The sequence below is a fragment of the Panicum virgatum genome, chromosome 4K, assembly GCF_016808335.1.
Source record: "Panicum virgatum strain AP13 chromosome 4K, P.virgatum_v5, whole genome shotgun sequence".
Taxonomy (NCBI): domain Eukaryota; kingdom Viridiplantae; phylum Streptophyta; class Magnoliopsida; order Poales; family Poaceae; genus Panicum; species Panicum virgatum.
The window spans coordinates 45,616,621-45,641,737 of NC_053139.1; the positions used below are offsets into that span (position 1 = coordinate 45,616,621).

At 43.1% G+C, this 25,117-nt stretch overlaps 3 protein-coding genes across 6 annotated transcripts; all 3 read right to left on the reverse strand.

Moving 5' to 3' along the window:
- Nucleotides 1–680: 680 nt before the first annotated feature.
- Nucleotides 681–10,958, reverse strand: LOC120704366 (disease resistance protein RPM1-like). Of its 3 annotated transcripts, none has more exons than XM_039988721.1 (4): nt 10,629–10,958; nt 7,351–10,133; nt 5,128–5,130; nt 681–1,051 (listed from the first exon to the last, which is right to left on the reverse strand). In XM_039988721.1, the coding sequence occupies exons 2-4, from the start codon at nt 10,097–10,099 to the stop codon at nt 975–977; spliced, it is 2,829 nt and encodes a 942-aa protein (XP_039844655.1). In that variant the 5' UTR covers nt 10,100–10,133; nt 10,629–10,958; the 3' UTR covers nt 681–974. The 3 variants fall into 3 exon arrangements, 2 of the variants coding, with proteins under 2 accessions (XP_039844655.1, XP_039844654.1); XR_005687539.1 differs by lacking the exons at nt 681–1,051; nt 5,128–5,130 and adding exons at nt 6,377–6,874; nt 6,962–7,138 and having other exon boundaries at nt 10,629–10,954; XM_039988720.1 differs by lacking the exons at nt 681–1,051; nt 5,128–5,130 and adding an exon at nt 6,377–7,138 and having other exon boundaries at nt 10,629–10,954.
- An 808-nt stretch (nt 10,959–11,766) lies between these two features.
- LOC120704367 (serrate RNA effector molecule-like) lies at nt 11,767–18,306 on the reverse strand. Its single transcript, XM_039988722.1, has 12 exons — nt 17,464–18,306; nt 17,287–17,372; nt 16,934–16,988; nt 15,091–15,165; nt 14,930–15,004; nt 14,784–14,831; nt 14,571–14,639; nt 13,694–14,494; nt 13,555–13,603; nt 12,589–12,818; nt 12,307–12,501; nt 11,767–12,152 (listed from the first exon to the last, which is right to left on the reverse strand). Exons 1-12 carry the CDS (start codon nt 18,156–18,158, stop codon nt 12,092–12,094), a joined length of 2,439 nt encoding a protein of 812 aa, XP_039844656.1. The 5' UTR covers nt 18,159–18,306; the 3' UTR covers nt 11,767–12,091.
- Nucleotides 18,307–18,473: 167 nt separating this feature from the next.
- Nucleotides 18,474–23,768, reverse strand: LOC120704368 (GATA transcription factor 20-like). 2 transcript variants are annotated; one of them, XM_039988725.1, is made up of 7 exons: nt 23,169–23,768; nt 22,972–23,061; nt 22,748–22,860; nt 21,662–21,793; nt 20,323–20,428; nt 19,517–19,591; nt 18,474–18,884 (listed from the first exon to the last, which is right to left on the reverse strand). In XM_039988725.1, exons 1-7 carry the CDS (start codon nt 23,679–23,681, stop codon nt 18,801–18,803), a joined length of 1,113 nt encoding a protein of 370 aa, XP_039844659.1. In that variant the 5' UTR covers nt 23,682–23,768; the 3' UTR covers nt 18,474–18,800. The 2 variants fall into 2 exon arrangements, with proteins under 2 accessions (XP_039844659.1, XP_039844658.1); XM_039988724.1 differs by having other exon boundaries at nt 18,483–18,887; nt 23,169–23,767.
- Between the last annotated feature and the right edge of the window lie 1,349 nt (nt 23,769–25,117).

Below are 25,117 nucleotides of genomic sequence, written 5' to 3' on the forward strand. Positions count from 1 at the left end.
CTTCCATGTATGCAACACAATGGCTACAAAGATCAAATTATGCACTAGATCATCTTGATTCATGTGTCAAACAGCGAATTAAATACCCAGTAGACAGCTAAATAGACAACTGTTGTACAAGCTATCTGTTTAGCTGTCTGCGTGTGACAAACAGATAGCAGCTGTCTGGACCTTTGTACATGCCCTAAAACATTCTATTGTGGTTATTAGGGGCTCTCACACTCGTAATTCTGCACATTGCTGGCACGCCCAACTGCAGGTGTCTGAAGCATTTGATATCGGCTTGCTACCAGCAGTCTCTTCCTTGATCCAACTCTGTCCGGAGACTGGAATGATTCAGCCGGCCAGCAGCATGGGCGAGGGATCAGATTCCTCAGGTCTTTGGTTCATAATCCTACCAAAATGGTCTTGCTTAGACATTTTCAGCATTTCTCCGACAGCACGTCCTGACTCCTGAACTCCTGACAGGAAATAAGGGATGGTACGGTTGGATCTGCGTCCAGGCCATGGAAATTGGTAGCAAGTACCACAGTTCACAGTAATCCAAATAGTACAAATTAACGTGTATGCTTTACGATTTCCTGCTCATGTATGTATGCAGCATGAAATGTGAGACCGCTGAAATGCCCTACCTGTCTGATAACTCTTCTGACAGGGATTTTTCAGCCACTACACAAATCTTCAACTGAAAAGCATTTCTTTTATCCAATATCTAGCTAATAGTCAGTGACATATCGTCTCCATAGCTTCCATTGAAATCCTTGTAGGAGGTATAGCAAAAATCTATAGTCAATAGCAGGAACTCCCTGCTTTTTCAAAGGTTCTTAAAAAAAGGTATTGCAACAAACAATTAACTCATATAGTATTCTGGCACCAACATGCTACATATTGTTCACTCTTCCAATAACTGCCCTACAGAAAGAGCCACTTATTCTTGCAGACAGCTTCCAGCGAATTCAAGTGCCAGATGAGCTTCAATTTGCAGAGGCGTGCTTAATTGCACCAGGGCCGAACTTCTTGGAAAGGTATCGCAATGAAATGAGGTCGTTTACTGCAATATCAATAAACCATCTTGTATTATGCTGTATAAATAGTAGCACTACGGACAATAAGAAAGGAAAGACAGAAGAATACATATGTAGAGAAAGTTTTGCAATATTTGTATTTTCTCTCTCTCTGTGTGTGTATATATATATATATATATATACGGTAGCGCTATTCTACACCCTAGGTGTAGAATCCATTCTACACCCAGCCAACCTAGCATCCAAATCCACCGGCCCAACTCCCATCCGCCCACCTGTTCCGGCCCAAACCCGGTCAGCTCCCACCCCCCGTCCCCACGAGGAACCCGCGAGCGCGAGCCGCGAGACGCGCGGAGCGCGGCGAGCGGCGAGCGCGAGCCGTTTCGTGCTAGCTTCTGCCGCACTCGCTGCGGGCTCCGGGGCACGGCGTGGTGCGCGGCATTGGGAGTGAGCAAGCGCAGCGGCGGCGCGGCCTCGCGGGGAGCAGCAACGGCGCGGCCTCGCGGGGAGCGGCGCGGCCTGCGCGATGCTCGGGGCACGGGGCGCGCTAAGGTGGCCGCGCGCGGCGAGCGGCGGCGGCCGGCACGCGTAGCTGCGGGGCGAGTGACGCACGGGATGGGAGGAGCACGGCGTGCGGCCGCGGGGACCAGCACGGATGGAGAGCAACGCACATGGGCGATAGCTCCAGGAGGAGAAGCAAAAAAGGGATTCCCAATAATTACTGAAGCAGAAATCGATTCATGTTAATTGAAGAAATTTGCTTCTATCAGTAATGGACTACGCCTCCTAATATCACTTCTCTCCGGTTGTTTTTGTTGAGATGATTTGATTAATTTTTGTGTAGCTCAGTAGTAGCTGGTCTCTTCATGATTCAATTACTGAAGAAAATTGATTTCCAGTAATCATGCGATCCCTACAAAATGTCACTAGTTCGGTAGTTTTTTTTAAGGTTTTGGTAGTACTAATTACCGAGCTCTTTTAATTCTATGTAGCTCTATAGTTCGGTAGTCCAGTAATATGTATTTGCGAACCTAAGGGCTCGGTAGGCTGTGGCTCAGCTGTGGAGTGGCGGAGCGTGCTCTTGCACCGAAAGGCTGTTTGTGCAGGCTACATTGAAGCGAGCAGAAGAGTTTGGATATAAATTACTGAATCTTCCTGTTATGATACTGAATCATTCTGACTTCTTGATGAGCTAGTAGTTTTTGTTATTAGTGAGCTCTATTCAATTTCATGTAGTTTGGTAGCTAGTATTTGGTTGTTTGATCCAGTAGTTAAGTGGTTTCTAAACACAGTTCAGTATTGCTGAGCTAATGAGCTCTCTCAATCATCTGTAATTTCCAGTAGTTCAGTAGATCGATATTTCGGTAGTTTAGTCGTCTAATATTTTTTTTCAATAGTTCATAAACATCAACTTTGAGTCATTGTATGTTGCATATGAGTTCTACAGAGTGTATATCAAGCTTACTGGTTTCCCTATCAAGAAGAACAGGACAAAAGGAAGGATAGGCAACAATTCAATTGCTCGTTCAAGGGCAGGCACAATACCAAAGTTGTGCTAGAACAGCAGGGGAATGAAGGGCGTGCACCATTGTTGAATTCAATAATTCAAATATTAAACTACTGGATTGATGAATTACTAAGTCAACATACACATAAGCATTAGTGGATCTGCATAAAAAAAATACTAAGTAACTGCTGGTACACCATTGTTGAATGCAAAAAATCATGTAAGAAAACAAGAAAAAATATTGGATGTACATAATACATAAAATACTTAATAGACGCTCTCGGTTACTAAATCCAAACATCAACTGAATATTTATTCTGAATCTCTAAATAACTGAATCAAACACAAGGCTATATATACATTCAAATTACTGAATTCACAGAAAATCAACCCTCCCCCCTCAAATTCGCAAAAATTACTGGCCTACATGTAATACTAATTAACTGGATCTATTGATTACTGAATTTACATATGCAGAAGTAATAATGAATCTGTATATATAAAGAACTACTGAACAATTGCATCTCATTTTGTTGAATGCATCCAATGTAAAAAAGATGTATGTGAAAAAGTCACAAGTCACCAAAACAATGACAAAAGAAATTACTAGATGTACATAAAAATACTGAATAACTGGATCTCTCTATTACTGAATCCAAACATGTACAAGGGTGTTACTAGAAAATAAAGATTCACCAGCAACACTAGAAAAATAATGGAGAAGTGCATAATATAGAAATAAAAATATTTCTACAGATTGCTTATTCCAAATATATACATATATCGTCCGGTGGTGGTTACACATATGTACACATATTAGTCACAAATTAACTGTATTATGTAGCCTTGAAAAATCTTAAAAATACACTTGAGGCCTCTCTCTCTTCACTTGGAACCCTCTCCCTTGTGAAGTTCAATACTATCACTGTTATGTGCATGCGGTGACAGAGTTGGAAAAGGAGTGCCATGCCCACATGAACCTACCACCAGTAAAAGTCCGAAAAGATCTTTGAGAAAAACATAGCAAGACCGGCAGGATACTGAATTACTAAGTTACTGCTTTACTGAGAATAACTGAAGTGCTACATAGTATTACTGGTTTACAGTGAATTACTGAAAAATACGCAAGGTAATTCTGGGGTATCGAGAGATTACCGATATTTGTAAGTATTACTAAATTACTTGAGACATACCATAAGCGAGAGCGGTAGTATGACCCCATGTTTGACAGAATTGAGGTTTAGTTCTTTGTCATCAAGCATCAGTAATAAAAAAATATTGGGCTATCTACAAAACCTAAAAAATTATTGATACTAAATCCTAACAAAAATTACTAGCCTAACTGGCCAACATTGAGCATGGTTTAGAGCATCGAAATGTTCGGTAATCGCCGACAGAAAATGTGCATGTGATTTTGGATATTAAACATTACTCCCCTATTCTCACCTCAATTTGTTAACATCGTTGCTTGCTTAATGACTAGCTTGATTGGATCAACATGTCTCCATTTTTAACATACCCCAAAGAAAATCTAGAACATATATATCGGTCAAAAATTGCGCAGATGATTCAGTAATTAGGCTATTCAAACTATGTTGAGTATCTGGCTCTAGATGATTCATGAGATGATTGAGATCAATAGTTTTTTATTTTCAGTAGTTTTCAATCTCATGTAAGTCAATGGTCTAGTATTTCATTACTGAACTATTAAACTACATGCTCGGTTCAAAACATCAGTGCTTAGGGATCGAAAAAAATACCAGTCTAACCACTAAACCTAACAAAATGGTGATACTACTGGCCTAACCACTTAGCCTAACAATCAACATTTAATAATTGCCGACAAGAAAAATGGTGTTCGGAATATTACTTAGCCTAAGCAAAAAAGCCATGGTACTACTAACCTAATAAAAAAATATTGATACTAGATGCTAACACAACTACTATACTAACTCATGTGATTGAGTTCATTAGTTTAATTACATGGCTTTTGGTTTTGTTCTTAGCAGTCGAGATCAGTATCTTGCTTTAGATGGTTTAGTAATTAGCCTACTGAATATAAAAATGCACGAGCTCAGTAGTTTTTTAGTTTTAGTAGTTTTTGTTACTGAACTCCAATTTCATGTTGTCCAATAGTCAAGTATTTCATTGTTTGATCTTGTAGTTCAATAATGACTGCTGAACTACTATGCTAACTTATGTTGGGTAATGATTGAAAATTACAGATACTAGCAGATGCTTACACAGCTATTTTGGTACTAATGAAAATAATAAAGTAATGAGCCTAAACTAAGCAACAAAAAAGAATAATTGTGCTTGCAATAACAAATTACTGAACTGAAAATGCTCGCAGAAATACTAGACTTACTACTCTGTTCAGATTGTCAGCGCTCAGTAATAAAAAAAATACTGGACTAACTACTAAACCTAACAAATTACTGATCTAAATCATAACAAAACTGTTGGCCTAACTACTCAATTTGGAGCATTAACATTCAGTAATTGCCAACAAAAATGAGTGTTCGATATTGGATATTGAGCACGGCTCCCACTGTTCTCACCTCAATTTATCAATATTGTTGCTTGTTTAAAGACCAGCTCGATGGGATCGGCGTATATCCATTCCAACATACCGACCCTAGAACACACATATCAATAAAAAAATTGCAAATACATGAACACCAAATTCTAGATCATGAGGGGATCGCAAGGAAATTATGCTCACCGGAAGTACGGCGCGTAGGCTCAGAATGCATCTTCCACATACTGCTCGTCGAGGTCACGTAGGGAAGAGGGCTCGAAGCTCGCGGGCACAACGCAAGGGCGCCCCAGGCGGTGTGTGGGCGAGGACCGCGTGCGTCATGCATCTCTGTAGCCCCTGCACGCCGGCCGCTTGATGATGCCGATGAGCCGCCTTTGCTTCGTGCCGCTCGATGCAGCTGCAGCCTCCATGCCCCGCTGCTTCCGCGCCGCCGCCGCCCCCGCGCCCAACTGCTCGATGCCGACGCATCCTAGGCGCCCCACCGCTCGATGCCGCCGCAGCTTCCGCGGCCCGCAAAGCAACCTCCGCGCCACGCCGCCGGGCTCACGGCCGGGCCACGTTGCTCGCTGCCGCCGCGGCCGCCGCTCCCATGGGGCCGCCGCGCTCCCGCTGCTCGCAGCCGCCGTCGCAATTTGGATCGAGATGCGGTGGGGGGTTGGGCTTGGGGCCGGGGCGAGGGGTATTGGAGCATGGTGGGCTAAGCTGGGCCGAGCGAGTCTGGATCGGGTCTGGCGCGGGACATGACTGGGCTGGCTGGAGTTGGTTGGGTGCTGGGTGTAGAATGCTATTCTACACCTAGGGTGTAGATTAGCACATAGGTATATATATATATATCATAGATATTTTAGTATGAACACATACTCCATGTACATACTCTTTGTTGGATCAAATACGTCATGTATCATGAGATACACACATGGGAGTAGCTACAAGCGAGTGTAGAAAGAAATTTTCCTATATATATGTGTGTGTGTGTTCTAGTTTACTGCAATATCAATAAACCATCTTGTATTATGCTGTATAAATAGTAGAAGCACTGCGGACAATACACGTGGAAATTTCTCTCCCTTTCTTCCTGGAAGGCGCGCCATAGAGGTAAGTCAAATTCAGTGATGTCGTTGTATTTGACCGATATATTATTCCTCGTTTTCAGAACGTATGTAAGGTAGTTGAATATGGTCTCCAAAACTATGTTTTCATTGTAATCACCTCTTATTCTATATTGCTCGTGAAAATAAAACTGACACTATATAATTATTTTCAAATATAAAACCAATGGTATCAGTCATATAATTGACAATGTTTAAGCTAATGTTTGCATTAAAAAAAGCGTGTTGAATCTTGATACACATGCACACTTTGAAAAAAAGAAAAGAAAAGGAGAGAGTACCAATAGAAAGTAATATTACAAATAACCTGTGGGATGATTACATTGCAAATGAAAGCTTTTCAATTACAGTCAGAAGCATATTAACCATCTGCTGGTCTTCAGTCATCTCCCATCTAACGATATGCGGGTCTGGTAACTTTTTCTAACCAATACACTGTGAATACCGGTTGCATCTCACAATGTACAACTTGTACAGACTCTTCAAATTCTCCTTCATAAATTGCAGATTTGCAGTCATGTCACAGCCTCACAGGTTCCACAGAACACAGCAAGCCACTTCATATCTCAATTTCAAATACTGGTGGCTTCCGTAAGAAAATGTTTTACCACTGTTCCGGTGGGCACTTTTCCAACAAATATGCAATATCTTCGAGTTAAGGAAACAGATGCCGTATATTTCCTGAAATCATCTTTTTTGACAGTAGCAAATTGTTTCAGCAGCTTAGGTTCGAACCTGTATACGAAGCACCACACAAGCAGATGAGTTCAGCACCAACCTGAACTGCATATTCTCCACTCTTGAAATGATTGGTCCACAAAGGAACAACATATTTCTTACTAAAGCCTCCCAACGAACTATCAAGTGCTGGAATAGCCACAGTTGGTAGGGGCATGCTTAATAGCACCAGGGCCGAACTTGTTGGCGAGGTATTCCGCAAAACAGAAGTTATTTACTGCAATACCAGCAAAACAAATTTATTCTTTGATACAATATGTAAGACCTATGGCGTATACTTTATCTAGTTAATTGAGTAATTCCAAATAGTTTTTTAATCTCTGATTAGCTTGATCTTTTCTAAGCTACCGTTCTTTTGAGACTATCTTATGACACCCATATTAATTTTTTTCATCGAAGTATTTGGCATAATAAGAAAATGAAATTTACCTTCAGAATCAGAGGATTCGAAAGTATGGATGTTATGTATATGTTGGACAATGTGACTTCCACTTCCACGCAGGCTTTCTAGAAACTGATTTGGCATATCTGTCAGATACATCTGGTGGAGTGTCTTAATGTACTTGATGCCATTGGGTACTGCCTTTAGATTCCCTAAGCCAAACAACTCCAACTGAATTAGACGCATCATTGTTCCGCCCTCTATCTCAATCCAATTCAGATTCTTCATGCTAGCTAATTGCAGATAATTGAGCTTGGGGAACCATCCAGCACAAAAAGTTAACTGTTCCCCATCATATGTCCCATGGAGCCGTAGATCAACTAGATTTAACATGTGGGAGAAGGAGCTAATCGGATCCTTCTTCAGACCAGACCAGTCTATTTTTAACCATGTTAACTTCTCAAAATTGTAAAATATGGATGGAAGCTCACCTGCATCCAACTTTCCTGCCAGTCGGAAGAACCTCAGGTGTGGCAAGGGCTTTAGCATTCTAAAATCAAGAACCTCATCCATATCAAACGCAGAAATAACCAACCTACTCAGGTTAGGCATCTCTGTCAAGGAATTCCATAACTCTGCAATATAGCATTGTCGCACTTTCACTATAGCCAAACTTCTCAATGATTTCAAGTTCCCCAGCTGGGAAACCAAATCTTTATTGGCTGAAACAATCTGTAAAGCTTGCAGATTCTTTAGATGACAAATGCTACCAAGAATTTTTGTTGCACTGAAGCAATCCCGTGATCTTTCTTGAAGATCATGGACCATAAATACATGTAAATGCCGCAAACTAGTTAGCATAGTGAGTTCCAGTGGCAACTCCTTCACATAGCTGAATCTGAGATCCAAAACTTGTAGGTTAACAAGTTTTTTTATAGACGTCGGTATATTCTTCACTTTTGTATGCGAAAAATCTAGATAACGCAAGATATACAATTCTGTGACCACGCCTGGCACTTCCTCAACATTGGCAAATTTTAGGCATAGGACCCTCAGTAGTCTAAAACGTGATAAACTATCATATATCCAAGAAGATGGTACTTCAGTGTCAAATAAAATGAATGAATGGAGCCGTGAACCAGCTGAAGTATTAGAGGTCTGGGCACCTCTTTGGATGCATAAACGTCGGGCTTCATGGCAACCTTGGGATATACCAACATCACCAAAAGCAATGCCAAACTTCTCATTTTTAGCAACGATTGAGGTTAACTCCCGCACAAGATCATGCATCAAAAATGTTCTTGCCTTTCCACATGCATTCCTTTCTGTGACTAGAAGAAGAGAGCGTTGAGTCAGTTCCGTAAGGTAACACTCAGCAACTTCCTCCATTGTTGTTCCATCTCCTCTGTCCTCCACAAGACCTTCCGCAATCCATAGCTTCGAAATCAGTTTTCTTTTGATCTTGTAATCTTCAGGATAGAGTGCACAGTATAGAAAGCAGCTCCTCAGATAGCATGGGAGATCATTTAAGCTCATATTCAGAACATTAGAAATCCAACTGAGCTCTGGATTGTTTGCTAATTGCCAGCTAAGCTGCTTGTAGAAAAATGCCCACTCATGTTCCTTGTCACGGTATGCCAGAATACTTCCAATGGTTACAATGGCCAGTGGCAATCCTTGGCAATTGGCAACAATTTTATGTGCCCAAGACCTTACATTTTCAGGACATATATTATCTTGTGAAGATCGAAAAGCCTTTTTACAAAATAGTTCCCAAGATTCAGCATAGTTAAGGGTATTAAGTTCAATGACATAATTGTCAGCAGCCAAAGAAGACACATCTTTTCTCCGGGTTGTTATCAGCACTTTACTTCCACAATTGTTTCTGGCAAATGCATAGTTCAAAAATAACCAAACATCTTTGTCCCATACATCATCCAGGACAATGAAATATTTTTTGTCCTGCAAATAGCTTTGTATCACCTCAACCAATCTCATACGCCTCATGGCCAAGAAACCACTTGCCTTGCGTGCTCTTTCATCTATTAGCTGATTTATAATTTCTCTTAGTAGCTCCTCAACTTGAAAAGTCTGAGACACAGTAATCCATGCGTGGCAATCAAAAGATGTTATGATCTTCTGATTCTTGTAGACACTGCTTGTGATAGTAGTTTTGCCTAAACCTCCCATACCGAAGACGGCCATTAGATTTCTGTCCTGTCTCTCTTCAAGTAGCCATTCTGTCAATTGACCAATTTCATCAACATGTCCCACTATCTCAGAATTATCAGTTAGATACGCAGAATCTGACATGTAAAGCTGATTGGCGAGCTGAAAATCGTTTTTCTTGTCTACTTTACCTACCAAGAGGCCATACCGATTCCTCATTTCCCCTAGCCTCTGAATTCGAGTTTCTACTTGACTGATCTGGCTATGAAACTTCTGCCATGCTACAAAGTTCTTGATTTGATGGAACTTTCTTTTGAAGAAGCTGCTTGTATCCACAGCTTGCACAGTAAGGTAAGCATACTCATCAATGATGTCTTCAACCTCATGAGCAACATCTCTAACCTGATCCAACCATGCATCAAATGCCTTGTCACCAAATCTCTGTGCACTAACCTGGCCAATAAAGGCCTGCAGAATCAATAGTTCACCCTCAATTTGTTTCATGCTATGCTCAAAATCTGTCATGATCGGTGCTACTTCCACCACCTCTGTGCCAATCTTCTGTAGTGCCTCTTCTCCCAAGGAGAGAGCAACTTTTCTGAGAACTATAAACAGAGCATCCGCCATATTTCCTCTAGTGGCTCAAAAAATCTTCACAGCTCTGCGATAATTAGAAAAATAAATAAATGGCAAGTTAGTCAAATACAATCTTGCTGTCCAAAATGGAAGTAACTTCAGAAGAATGAAATGGATGTTTGGTGTTGGGGGGTGGGGGGGGGGATGATCAGGCAGGAGAGCTGCCTATTATATTGGAAAAGGATGTCGCTTCTGGCCGATTAGCAAGCAGAATAAAGCCAAGTCACGAATAAGCTATCAGCCTATCACTGTCTGAGATTAAATTCAGCAAAAAAAAAAAGAACAAGGTATGATTCCTATAAACCCAAAGATGTGGCATACATGATAGCCATGATTCCACTACCCAGGAATTGGCTTGGCCCGAGATGCCCATAACGTGTTCGACGAATCGATTGCAACAACAGCGTGGAAGCTAAAAAAAAAAGGAGTTTTTTTACGGAGTGAAAGGGGTGGATGGGTCAGGCGAGCATCAGAGCAAAAGGTATCAGACGGAGGAGGAGGAGCGAGAAGGCGTGGCTACCTCGTGGAGCAGAGGATGGGAGGAGCAAGACCAAGACGAAGGAGAAGCCGAAGAAGATGGGAGGCGACGGCGGTCGAAGCCTTGAAGGATTGCACCTCCGCGACCATGCCCCCCGCCCCGCGTCGCACTTATTAGCTTCGCAAATTGCAATCAAGCCTTCGCCGCTGCCGTCGCTCTGATGCAACCCGACGACTCCTAGTAGGCACGCGAGAGTCAAGACACGGCACTCCTCGGCGGGAGTAGAGAGAGGTTTGGGTGAGAGGTAAATTGCAAATTTGACCAGTTTCAGAAACTAATGCTGAAAAAAGAACTCGAGGAGCTAGTCAGGAGGAGCCGAGGAGGGATGCGGACAGACGCGGACCAGAGGTTGTCTGTTATAGCTTCAGCTTGTCTTCAAATAGTTGGTGAAGCAGCTTTTTTTTTATGAAATAGGTTTTTTGGTGAAGCTAAAACTATTTTAAAAAATACTTGGTGAAAGAGTTTTTTTCTAGTGAAGGTAGGTGAAACCACGTTGTTATGGTTTCACCCTACTAGTGGAAGCACGTGGATGATGTTATGGCTGGCTTCAAGTTCGAAGCAGATCCAAAAAAAAATTGTTTGTCATAGCTACATTTTGGATCGCGATTAGTACATCCATTAACAGTAAGTGAATAAAGTTTATCATTAATGTGTGGATATCTGTCAAACACGGGTACTCTACACCATAAAAATTTAACCTCCTAATAAATTTGGCATCCGGAGAGTGGCATCACAGGTCTCCTGTCCGTGCAGCTAGCCGTCCCCGTGAGGCGGCGTTCTGGTTGCAGATAGACTTGGAGGCCGCACGCAAAGGTTCCATACCATGAGCATTAGCCTTAGCTCTCTCAAGGATCTCACAATATCAGACGCAAAGGTTACAGACGATTGCAAAACTGCGAGTTGGTTTATATATATTCATTTTTCTCATTGACAAGTTTCTATTGCCTCTCATTGCCTAGTTTTCGTGTTTAAACTTTGGCCTTGCATTATGCTAGTATAGACCTCTATTACTTAAGAATTGTTCCGCACACTTAACCCAGTACAAGCCTTCATTCTGATATTCCCTGATTGAAATAAATAACCAATGGAAAACAGTGCAGACCCAGGTAAGTGCACATCATTCACAACAATGAGAAGCCTATGTTTATTCAGTTCGAATCATCAGGTATCCAAAAAAATGTTGTAGATGACATTACAGAATTGACAAATACTTGGCCAACAACTGTTGTAAGTACAGTGCGTGCAAGGAGCGTGGCTCAACAGAGACAAGAGCAAATATGAAGTTATGACCAATCAAGTCACAACAAAATCTAACAGACTACAGGTGACCCAAAAATGGATTTCCTTGTTCGTGACCCAGCAAAATCTCTGCCTCTGTAGAGAAACACAAACCGAGTCTCCAACAGGAGCACGGGAAAACCTTAGGGATCTGGGGATGCTGGAGCCTACAAGCTTCTGTAGTCAAGGACAGTGACTTCCTCATCAGGAGCATCAAGGTCATTGTAACTGCAACCAAAAGTCAGGTATGAGTTGCATGACCTTACTGAAACAGAGGTACAGGATCCCAAAAGATAATTAGCCTTCACAGCAACAAAATAGCAAGGTGCGCATTAGAGCAACCAAACAAGAGGAAACAGAAATTATCGAATTCAGTATTGACCTTCGCAAACGGCGAGGATCATGGCGGAAATTTGGAGGCATAGTTATAATCGGTGCCGGCCCACCCATCATCGGCCCGAGCATTCCCGTGTTCCCATGAGGTGCACCATTAGGTTCAAATGGAGGAGGTGGCCCTTGCTCTCTCAGCATATGCATTGCTATCTCTGGAGGTGCGGGAACAAATGGACCCAAGGGACTGAAAACAATAGCGACCACACTAGTTAGCACTGATCAGTCCATAATTTCAACTAAAATATACTGATTAGAATGCCTTTCCACTTACCCAGCACCAGGTACAGGCATCAATATTGGTGGAGCAGGAAATTCAGCAACAAAAGGAGCATTAGAGCCTCGCCCACGGAAAGCATCAAGCATCTGATCATCAGGCCTGTCACGGCTCGGAGAGCGATCACCTCTACCATATTGACCTCCCTCTGCCTTGTCATTGTCTCTATTATTACCACGGTCAAATCTCAGACGACTGTCCATGCCAGGTCTCCGTCTTCCTCTGTCCTGCAAATCAGAAGTTGCATCATGGATCAACGATGTAGACCCCAAATTGAAATTTCAATATCCGCCAATGCGCCAAATTTTGCTACAGTCTCATGTACTCGATTTTTCTTCTTTTTTTGCCAGCAGCACCTATGGACAAAATTATTATGCTCCAAATTTGAATGAGCAAAAGTTTTAATGGAGGTCCAGAAAGCCAGACTGTTGACAGAACTCACTAGTTGACTAATGTTAAAGTTGAGAGATATACTAATTCCACCCAGGCTATTAAATACTAAGTTGTTCTCCTTTCACCCAAGCAGGCAAGCAGTTTAACTGTCCATTCAAGATCCCCAACATGCAGGCATCTCTGCCACATCCCCAAGGATATAACGCTTCACGAGATATAAAAAAAAAAAGAAAAGGACATAACTTTCACCATCAGAAGCCAGCAATCTCATCGCACTGGAGCCCTGGCTCAAAGGAATTTACCAGTCCACCAGTAACAAAAAGGTACAAACTATATAATCTTCATCATCAAAAGGAAAAAAAAAAAGAAATTCCAATGTAGACTAAATTTTGTGAAAGAACAGTGACCCATAAAATGATTATATGTACCCTACAGAATGTTACTAGCGAAGTATAGCCAACTTTAATTGAAGCTATAACAATTAAGGCCAGACACGTCATGTCAGAATAACACACTAAATTTGCAGATTATGAATTTCATTAAGGTAGGAAAATGGAGTCTTGCTCTTACCGGTGCAGATTGTTGCATTACCGGTGTTCCACCTGGTGCACTAGGATCACTGTTCATAATGAAAGGAGTAGATAAGTATCACCTCCTAAATTTAATCATACGGTCCATCAGCTGTAAATAGAGTATCATGTATACGTACTTCATGTAGTTTTGGAAATAAAGATCCTCTCGAACTTTAGAAGTCGACTCCAACACAATGTCCGGATGCTTGAGCCTCAAATGCTTGTGGACAAACTCAGGCGCATGAAAAAGTTTAGTGCAGCCCTTGGCTCCACAACCATATTTCCATCCATACTTTTCATCCCTGATTTTTCTGACATAAGGTTCTAAAACTTCAACAGCTGCTGCATCAATTTTATCCTTGGCAGTTAGTGTGACCAGGGGGTCCTGACCATTCAATCTTTCCTGCCAGAAAGTATCCAGCTTCTTCTCCCAATCGGCAGCATTGACATCAGATGTGCTAGAAGTCTTATTGTCTACTCTCACATGACGAAGGCCTTTGGCCTCATGTGACTCTGAGGTGCCATAGTAATCAACACCATGAATACGCCATAAATAAGTAAGAATAGTGTCTAGGAGCTCAACACCTTCCAGACCTTTGACTGTCGTTAAGCCTCTGATTATAATTATAGGTCCCATGGATCCAATATGTGACTTGTCAACATCTGGCTTGTCATGATCACCACTTGAAAGTACATTGCCCTCAATGCCCTTCTCAGCATCAAGCTTACGCACAAGAGCTAGAGTGTGCTCTATATCAGCTTGAATTCGACGTGATTCAGAACCAACTGGGTGAGCTTTGGGTGCACCAGAAAGAGAATCTGCTCCTTTAGAGGAATCTTTCCCATGCTTTCTTCTCTTGTCACTGTCCATATCATCATCAGAATTTCCATCACCACTTCCTGGCTTACTTGCTGCACCTGCAGTTATTCCAGGGCCTCTGTTCCACAGGATATCAAGATATAAACATGCTGTCCAAAAATACGTCATAACACAGTGTGCAAACATTAACTCACAGGTCCAGAGTTCCATTTTGTAGATCAAGAAAGAAATCCTTTGCCATAACCTTACAACGTTCATTCCTCCTGCATGAACAGAAAACAACTTTTTCGATGAGCTTGGAACATATTTATTCAACAGAAACATTTTTACTAGAATATATATTATGTTTTCTAGATATGACAAGGGCAAAGTCCACAGAAGAATTTTCACACAGAATGCAATTCTACCTTTCAATAACAGACAATAAGTTGGTTGGGTGGTACTTGTCTTTTAACCTGCAAGTATAAGCAAACAAAAAGACATTTAAGTGTCTGCACCAGATACATGTAACTCATCATTACTGAAGAGTACAATTAGCATCTAAAATACATACCATTCTTCATTCTTGTGGAGATCAAAATAAGCACGTTTTTGAGTAGTGATATACTCGGTTTTATATTCTTGATACCTGGTTAATCAGGCATAGAAATTGTTAAGAAACCAAACAGGGCACAAGAATGATAGTTCTCAAAGTGTACTTTCATTAGTGGTTACCTGCGTTCAGCTTCACTTGGTGAAATATCATCCTCTAGAACTTGCATGAACTGTTTGTATGTCATCAAACCTTCCCTGGGAGTATTCATAATCATGTAAGACCAAAAAAATGTCTGCACGAACTAAAAATATGTTCTAAAAACTTTTGTTTGAGATGTTAGAATGGATAGCCCTAGAGACTGAAACAGAAGGTAAATTAGAAAAATGTCTGCTCATAGATACTGATAAAAAAGTATGGATGAGAATTTGGTATATAAGTACTAGCAAGTTTATAATCGTCAATAGGAATCATTGATTTGCTTCATTGCAACAGGAAGAATAACTCAAAACATCTCATCAAATAATACCTCCTTCATTCCTGAGAGGTATGCTGTCAGCCTGCCCAAACCCATAAGTTCAAAATAAGAAGAGAGGTGATTTCTTTCAGTTTTCTTCACTTGCAAAGTTGGCATGCATCCACTTTCACACATAGTTTGTGTGATGTCTTCACATTAGAATGTCTTTTTATGAAAACTTGGGAGAAGTGTCAAAGCAATAAGGAGCACAATCACAGTCTACTTGATCCTATTCTATTGGTTCCAAATTCCAGCAGGTGACGCAAAGGTTTGTTGAAGGCATTACAAGCACAAAGTGGTAGTGTTAGTGTCTTTTCGTTTATATCCGATCCTTTTATAGTGGAAAAACATTCCTTTTGCTTCATTTGACGTTATAAAAATTTCAATGAGATCAATATAACGACAGCTCTTTATTATATGGTTGGTAGCATAGGAGAAAAAAAATTATAGAAGTGCAAGAGGAAACAAGTTCAACAAGGGCATGTGGTGACATATGCTTTTCCTTTTGAGTTAGCTAAAGCACAGTAAATAATGAAGAGCAGAGGAAGTACAACTCAACACTCAACAACGTACAAACTTGTCATGTAAGCCCATTTTTTAAGAGAAAAGACTCGGATGTTCCACGCTAGGCTAGAACTATATTGTGAACCAACAACAAAATCCAGAAGTGTGTCTGTAAGTTTCAGGCTACCATTGACAAAAGAGGCCAGAATCATTCATGCCTCACTTCTGAACAATTATCATCAATTATCAGGAGTTTCAATGCAGAATGAGGAAGTGTAACATATACTAGTAAGAAAGTAAACAACTGAATGCAGGAACAACTGTTCATAACTTTAGAAGTACAAATCTCTTAGGTGTTGTTAATCATTATAGGTGGAGTTGTCAATATAAATAATTTCATATGTTGCAAAAAAATGCGTGAAAAAACACTCTTGAGAGTTCCAACTAAAGCCTCTGCCGTGTTGGTTGTTAACGGATAGAGAATGTTCTCATCAGATTCTCCATTTGACTGCATTTGAAACATATACTGCCACTGCTTTTGAGTATATAGCTGCATCTCAACAGATACATGCACTGGAGATATACTGGGGGAGCTCTTTGTTGAAGTAGTACAAACTGTAAAGAGAGAACAGGGCTTGCTTGTGGTGGGTAAGTTATTAGGCTATAAAGTACAGACTGCACTTCCAACAGAAAGAAAATTCATCCAAACTATTGATGCCTTCTGCTGAACTCCAAAGTCGTTTGCTCAAAGGATCACTTTTCTCTCAAACATCAAACATGGAGAATTTTCTGAGAATATTCTCTATCCGTTAACAATGCATAGAGCATCTGACAAGGTAAGGCTTGATTCCAATTCCCCAAGAGTAGTGGTATGTTCTGACAATTTCTACACGGTGATAGCACCCAATGCCCAGGAACACGAAATTTTGTATTGACTAATAAAAAGGAGTCAAGAAACAAAGCAAACAAAATGGTCTACAATTCAGTAGTTACATCATTAGTACCTCTGGGTGATCCCTGGACCATCATTGGCCGCCCCATACCCTAAATCATGCCAATCTGGGTACAAAGTTAAAGATGTCATTTGTCACAAATCATTGAAATAAAATAGCATCAATTACATAATTTCCCCTGATCCTTTCTATATGGAGGCAGAGAACAAATAAGTTGACATGTTTAGGTGATCAACATTCTACTGTGACTAAGGTCACACCAGGTCACCTTTTCTTAATTATAATCACGTTTGCTTAACAGGAGCAGCATTCCCACATATCTGCTCCCCGATGTAGAGTTGCTCTAAATTGTATGTTCCGAAGACTCGTACAATTGAACTTTTCCAGAGGGGGGGAGTCCTCACCTTGAGCACGATTCGGATACCTGCCATGATTCCTGTCATCATCATACCCACCTCTGCCTCCACCTCGCTCGTGGTCATAACCTCTCCTGAACAACCCAACCCGTGAGAACACATAACCACCTGCAAAACACTTGTCGTGCAAATCCCGACGGGCGACGGAGCCGGGACACCCCTCACCTCCTATCGTCGTACCCGTAGCGCGGCGGGCTCCCGCGGCCCCCGCGGCGGTCGTACCCGTCGTCCCGCCGCGACCGCTTGAACGGCGGCGACGGGGACCTCCTGGGCGGCGAGTGCCGGCGGCTGCCCCGGTACGGCGGCGGGCTGGGGCTGCTCCCGCCCCGCCCGCCGCCGCGGTGGTCCCGGTACCTCTGGGGCCGCGCCGAGCCGAGCGGCGGCGGCGGTGGCGGCGGGAGGGAGGAAGGCGGCAGCGGCGGCGAGCGGCTCCTCTTCCGGCTGGCCGCCGGGGGTCCGCCGGGCGGGGGCGGGGGCAGCTGCGGCGAGCGGTCCTCCGGGCTGTCTGGCGGAGGGGGCGGCGGGCGGCGCGCGCGCGGCGCGTCGGAGGAGGGGTCAAGCACGTCGGCCATTCGCGCGGTTTGGCGGTGCGGGCTAGGGTTTGGAGTCGTGCGATGCGAGCCGAGTCCAGTCGAGTCGAGCAGCTGGAGACGGAAGCGAAGGGGAGGGAGCGGCGGCTGCTCTCTCCGACGCAGCAGACGGAAGCGTCTAGAAATCGGGCGCGAGGAGCGATGGATGTTAAGGGGTGGACACGTGTACGGCTCTAGATCAATTTCTGTTTTAGGATGGCCTCCTATACCCTCTCGATTGATCGTGCTTGCTGTCCGTATATCTCCATAATGCTGATAGGCAAATTCCATTTGACATTTGTATTAAATTTACGAGATTTAGTTAGGATTCAGGATTTCGGGAAAGGGATCATGAAGGAATTAAACAGACGCCACAAAATTCATAAGAAATTATTATTCATCGACGCGTCAAAATACCCAGGAAGCCACAACCATGCTAACAAACCTTCACTCCTGAAGAGCTCTCGCACCCAGCACAGCGATCAGTGATCGACCTCACCAGCAACATCCAAGCATCTCAGCATCTCAATTCTCAACTGGCAGCAAAGTACTGAAAATAAGAGACGATGCCTGGGTCAAACATCTGCTTTGAAATCTACATACAACTACAGGCACTTCAACTGTTCGCACTGAAGCAATTTACTTCATCAGTTCTTAACAGTCGCGCCTCAAGAGAGGAAAAACACATTCGCTATAGCCACAACAACAGCTGCAAACATGATCCCACGAGATGAAACATTGCCGCAGCACTTAAAACCTACACAGATGGAAAATAAAAAGTATTCCATATCTAAGAAGGTTCCCACTCAAGTTATAGTACAACAGCGGACCGCCCACTACAGAGATCGCTCAAGGATGATCCTCGTTGTTTTAACCCATCGCTCAAGGATGATCCTTGTTGTTTTAACGCTGAATTAAGCACCGCTACTCCAGTCACATTGATGACTCATGGCCATGGGCCATCGCTGATGCAGAACTCTCTAGCCCACCACCAGGATTCCCTATGACACTTCCATTCTGCTGGAATAGTAGAGAGCAATTTAAGTCTCAACCAGTGATTTATTCAGAACATGAAGACATACAGATTACCACAATAAACAAGGCAAACCAGAAAAGGCTATGGAAGCTGTGAAAGAGAATATTTAAGAGGAAGATAAGATAGATCATTCCATACTGTTCATAAAACCCTGTTACCACTTTATGCTAGTATTAGAAAGGAATGGTTAACAATTAACAAGCAGTAATGGAAAGACAAGATTTCAACAATACATCTTCTTGACTGAAGATTAATAAATGTAATGCTTTCATTTTAAGTTTTAGGGAGAGAATGATAGATGGCAAATGCATACTCCTACCATTGAGTTTTCTAGTAGCTTGTTATCATGTACTTGGTAACATTAAAAAATTCTAAGCTGGAGTACCATAATTTGGCTAAAGTTTTAGTTGTTTGTTAGTATATAGGATACCATCACTAGGACAGAGGTTGTGCAAGGAAGGAATCAATCGTTTCCAAAGAGTTGATTATGCAAGGAAGGCATAATCTGAGCCAAGTATTTCATTTCCAGCTTATAGGATAAGTTTCGACCAAATAAACTCCCCACCAAGCTTAGGTCAAAAACATGTGCAGAGAACAGAGAAGAAAAACTTACACCACCATCTAGAACAGGCGCTGATTGCACAGCTTGAAGAGGCACAGGAGCTTTTGACAAGTCCCTCAGCAGACCCTATAAAGATGTGAATGGACCATCAATAGATTTACTTGTGCTTGCATAGTACATGATGTCATGATCTAAATTTACATGAACAGACTACAGAGAACAAAACACAGATAACTTTCTCATTTCTACATTGCAAGGTATTTTGCGCAATCCTAAAAATAAACAGAAAGATGGAACAAACTTGATAGCAAGTGGGAAAGATCTGCATTTCATTAGTTATATATACTGCAACATAAAGAGGACAAAAAGTGTGTGATACTGCTAGAAGAGTGTTTGGGTACAGACTACAGTGGCACACAAATAAACAGATAGATGTGTAGTGCTTTACCATGTACAGGGCCATAACAACCTACAGTGAAGCATTGTGATGGTAAAATGAACCTACATAAGGCAGTAGGACCCAGCAAGATTTTTTAAAAAAAAAATAAAAAAAGGCTGTTGTTACAACTTATGGTGGGCCCATTATGTATTAAGGCAGTTGTTACAACTTATGAACTATGATGTGCCCATTATGTGGTTTACAACAGCAGCAGCAGCATTTTAGTCCCAAGATGTTGGGGCAGGCTATTAAAAGCATAACGAATTAACGATAGCCTGGGTTATGGTTCAGGCATGGGGATTTCTTATTTACACTCCTGGGTCCATTGCATAGTCTAATCTAAAAACAAATAAATTTGAAATATCAATGCTCACTGAAATCAAGAATCTCAATTGTACTACTAAACATTAACAGTTACCTTATTTGCCCACATGAGGCCACAAGCATTGCATAACGTTCTTGGTCCATCAGGTCCACGGCGCATCATAGGTGTAGCTGTTGCACTAGTACCACAGTGATGGCATCTAAGAAAATCGGACAGAAGACAACCATCACAACAATTCTGAAATGGAGTTTCTATTACTTAAATATAACTCTAATTGCATGCCATAATTAAACATAATATCCGCAGAAAAAAAAAACTTTGAAGAAGCATGTGTCAGTGCATTTTAAGTACCAACAAATGTCTTGTAGCAAACTTGCTTGTACTGAACAATAGCCTAAGTTCAAGTAACTGATTCATGCCTATACCAGCAAGATGATGATCTTAAAACTCCTTAACAGGCCTACCACAGCACCAGAACCAACCAGCAGGGGAATCTCTCGACATAATAGTATAGGAAGCAGAATATAAAAGCTTTCAACAGCTACCAACACCAAAACATTCGGTTGATAAAATGGTACGGGCAGATCATGTGAGTAACAAATGAATATCCCAGGTGAGGCAAGCTAGAAGAGAAGTATTGAGGTACTACCATAATATGGTATCAACCAGGCAACCAGCAAGCTGAACAGTAACAAGGTATGGTTTATGGATTTTCAATATTAAAATCAGATTCATGCTTCTTTCTGGTGACAGTTCAAGCCATTCTCATGGTACTGGGATGCAGATTTCAGGCACCTGCAGCGAACATGCACATGCTGGACTGATGGCTGCAGAGGCACAATGGACTTAATGTCATCATGAAGAATATGGAAGGAGCAGAATGACAGGGTCTTCAATAACAGGCTGGGAAAACACCACCCATCTAGCGGGGGAAATCTTGGATGAAGGTCAGCTCCGGATCCAGACAGGGGCAAAGCGCATGGTCAGCCTTGGTTGGCCTACACCAGCAGGAGCTCCTAGCGTCCAGTCAGCCACATGATTGTTTTTTAGCAGGCTTTCGGTCGTATTTTGTGCTGTGTAAGCATTAATTGTAATGCAGAACCATATACATGTGCCCAGATCAACCCGAGTTGTAAACAGCAACAATTTTTCTTCTTAATAAGAAGATACACAGCTCTCCTGCTTATTCTCAAAAAATTTCTGGTAACAGTTAACGCTTAACAGGAAACAAACAAGAGTCCTAAATTCATGCCATCTACAATTAAATAAATAGCCTTACAGCAATGGTACCTATCACTCTGAAGGCCAAGAAAATAAGCATTGGTTCGTTCAAAAAGAAAATAAGCATTTATATTTTTATTCATCTCCAAATATTGTTGGATATGTCAAACACATGTAACCAAGAGCAAATTGGAACCACTTTGCAACTTACTCGGCAGCAGATGGAGGTCGGCCTTCCACTGACCCCCAATTCTGGGAGCCATCTGCAGTCGTTATTTCTGATGCTGCTATTTCATCAGGCTTTGGTTTTGAAGATGTAAACTGACCTCGATTGCGCTGCATCCTATAAATAAAAGCAAACCGTATAGATATCAAAGAATGTTTATGCATAACCTTCTACAAAGAGGACTAGAGAGGTGGCTCCAATTGCAATATCCAACATAATGTCATGATCTTATCTAAATCAAGAAAATGCCACAGCAGTATCCACAACCTTTGAAACAGGGTACATAAATAAAGCAACCGACAACCCAAAACTACTTAAAACACCATTAAAAATCTCTGGTTAATCTGCTATGCAACTTTTTGTACAACATGCATGATAACAGGGATGAAAGAACTAGTAGTATTGTCCACCTTTGCTGATTTAATATCATATATTTTTGTTCACTTCCAAACTCCAATGTATAACAGTTAGTAAAGCACATTATTCATAGGCACTACAACAGAAAATATGTGCACCAGATGTAATTGAAACAGAATGAACAAATAGGGCAATGAATAATTGATCTATTTTAATTTGAACAACTTGGAAAATGAATTGGAGTTAGGATGCGCATATGTTCCCATGAAGAACTACTTAGGGCCTGTTTGGTAGAGCTTCAACTGATTCTGATTCTCTATGGGATCTGATCCTCTGAGAAAAGTGATTCACTAGCTAAAACTGATTCTCTAAGGTTAACTTTATGAAAAACAGATCCAGTGTGAGAAGTGAATCAGGAGAAACTACTTTTTCCAGCTCCCAGCTCCTTAGTTCATTTTAGAGAATCACTCTACAAAATCAGCATAGAATCACTTCTCTCAGAAAAATTGTTTGCCAGAGCCTCTCCTGGATTCAGCCTAGAAGCTGGTCTGGGAGCTCTGGCAAACAGGGCCTTACATCAGAACAACAGATGTCATAAGTTTCAAGGGGAATAGGATGTCTGATTAAAGGACAAATCCTTTCTTCCAGCACATTACTATCAAGTTCAGTGACGTCCAACAGAACAAACTTAATGGCACTTCAGATATTACCAACCTAAGTGCAACTTCCTTCCTTACAGAGTACCGGATCTTCTTATCAAAGTTCCGCTCCTTCCGCTTCTCCCTAAACCTCATCAATGATGCCACCCGATGAGGAAAATTCACCCTCTGAAGCGAAGAAAATACACGCAGGTGAATCATCCATTCCAGAACAGTCTTCCAAACATAATTCACGGGCATTACTGATTACGCTCCTCATCACTTGTCCAAAATCCTAACCTTATTGTATGCTCCAGAGGACGAGGCTGCGTTGCCCAGTCCTGCGTTATTCAGCTCCCTTCCTCCAAGCAGTAAGAGAACGGCTTGAACCTGCAGACGGAACCAAAACGCTTATCAGTCTAGCGAATTGCATTGCCTACAGGCAGAGGAGAAGACAAGTTACTTCACGTCTATATACACCGGTAGAGGAGAGGGACCTTATCAGGTGAGACGGAATCAAACACGTAGACCTCGCCCTGGAAAGAGAGGGTGAGCTGGTTGGGCGCCATGGGCGGCACGGCCCCAGGCACCATCGCCGCGTGCGGGTCCATCTGAGCGCCGGCAGCAGCCGCGGCCGCCGCGGCTGCGGCAGCAGCATCCGCGTCCATGGGGACGTGCTCCCCGCCGACGCTGCCGTCCTGCCCCTCCTGCTCGTCCTCGTCGTCCTCCATCTCATCTTCCTCCTCGTCCTCGTCCTCCTCTTCCTCCCCAACCTGCTCGTGCCCCTGAAGCTGCTGGTGCTGCTGTTGCTGCTGCTGCTGATGCTGATGGTCGGTGTAGCGGTTCAGCGCGTCCGCCTCGGCGGCCACCGCGGCGAGGTGGTCCACCGCCGGGGCGGGGGCGGCGGCGGCGGCGGCGGGGGGCGGCGCGGCGACCTCGTCCGCCGGCTGCGGGGGCCGCTCGGGCCCCCGGCGCGGCTGGTAAGGCTTGCTGCCGTCGTGGTGGGACATGGATTGGGCGGCGGGGGATCGGACGGGATCGGAACGGACGATGGGATGGGGGTGGAGGGTAACCCTAGCCCCTAGGATTTCGATCTGGTTTCGCTTTGGAGGGTGGGAATGGGCTCGGGAGGGAGACATGTAGGGAGGGGGCACGCCGTGCGCTCCGGGTCCTGTGGCCGGATCGCGTCCGTCCAATCCACGGTTTTAGTGGACGGTTGTCCTAATATCTCCAAACAAAAAAATAAATAAATAGTAGAAGTATGGTTTCACTTTGGAAGGTGAAAAACGACACAGGGAGGTGACAGCCGACAGCCGTACACTCCGGATCCTGCGGCTAATTCGCGTGGCCTGTTTAGTTCGCGAATTTTTTTGAATTTTAGGCTGTGTTTAGTTGTTGAATAGTTTAGATTTTTAATATTGTAGCACATTTGATTATTATTTAATAATTAATGTCCAATCATAAACTAATTAGATTTAAAAAATTCATCTCGTATGAAACAGTTATTGTCGTGGGATTTTTAGGGTACCCACGGCCGGGTGGCGGAGCGCACCCGCCTATTCCCGGTGAGGGAGGACTCGGGGAAGTGCCAGGCGGTTAGGCTAATCTAGGACGGAGGCAAGCACACATGAACTCACGATCTAGAGTGGTTCAGGCCGCCGGAGCGTAATACCCTACATCCATTGGGAGAAGTATTGTTCTTGGTTGTGTATCAACCTATCCTCTGCCGGGGCTTGGCCTTTTCTCAGCCTGAGCCCCTTCTAGCGGGCGCCCTCACTTTTATAGATCAAGGGGTGCGGATACATTGGTCGTTGAGGCCCCGACAAGTGGGCCCAACGCGACTATGTAGCATACTGCTCAGAGTACTTAAATGTCTACAGTAGTTGTGAATCTTTTCTCTGATATCCTTCCATGCCCTGCTGGCGCTCTGCCTCAGGGAGGTCTTCTCTTATCCTGTCAGCTAGGTGCCCGTTGGGGAAACGTAGCTTGCGGCGTGGCCTGTTGAGGCTATTATGTAGGCGTCATAATGGGTGAAGCCGAGCCGTCGTGTCCATCTGTCATGGCAGACTGACAGCGCACGGCGTGGGCGGCGCCAGCGGCTCCACTACACGTCTTGGTAATACGCGATCAATAGTGTCCCCTGGTCAAAGACTCGCCTCGGCCTCTGCTATATCAATGCGGACGTTCACCTACCACAATGAATGTAGTGGTATGTGATCCTTAGTATGGAGACCAAGCGGCCTTACATACGTGTCTTGTGCTTGCAGACACGTGGCAGCTCCGGACCCCCCCCGAGGCGGGGTGTCAACCCCTTCCCTTAGTGAGGGGTCCGGTTACTATACCGGGGGTCCGGGCCTCCACGAGAGGTCCGGAGCCCCCGGCTGTTCGGGCTGAGCGCATGCTTCTTCCGGAACACGTGGTGCTGAGTTTAACTTTCCCAGCCGGG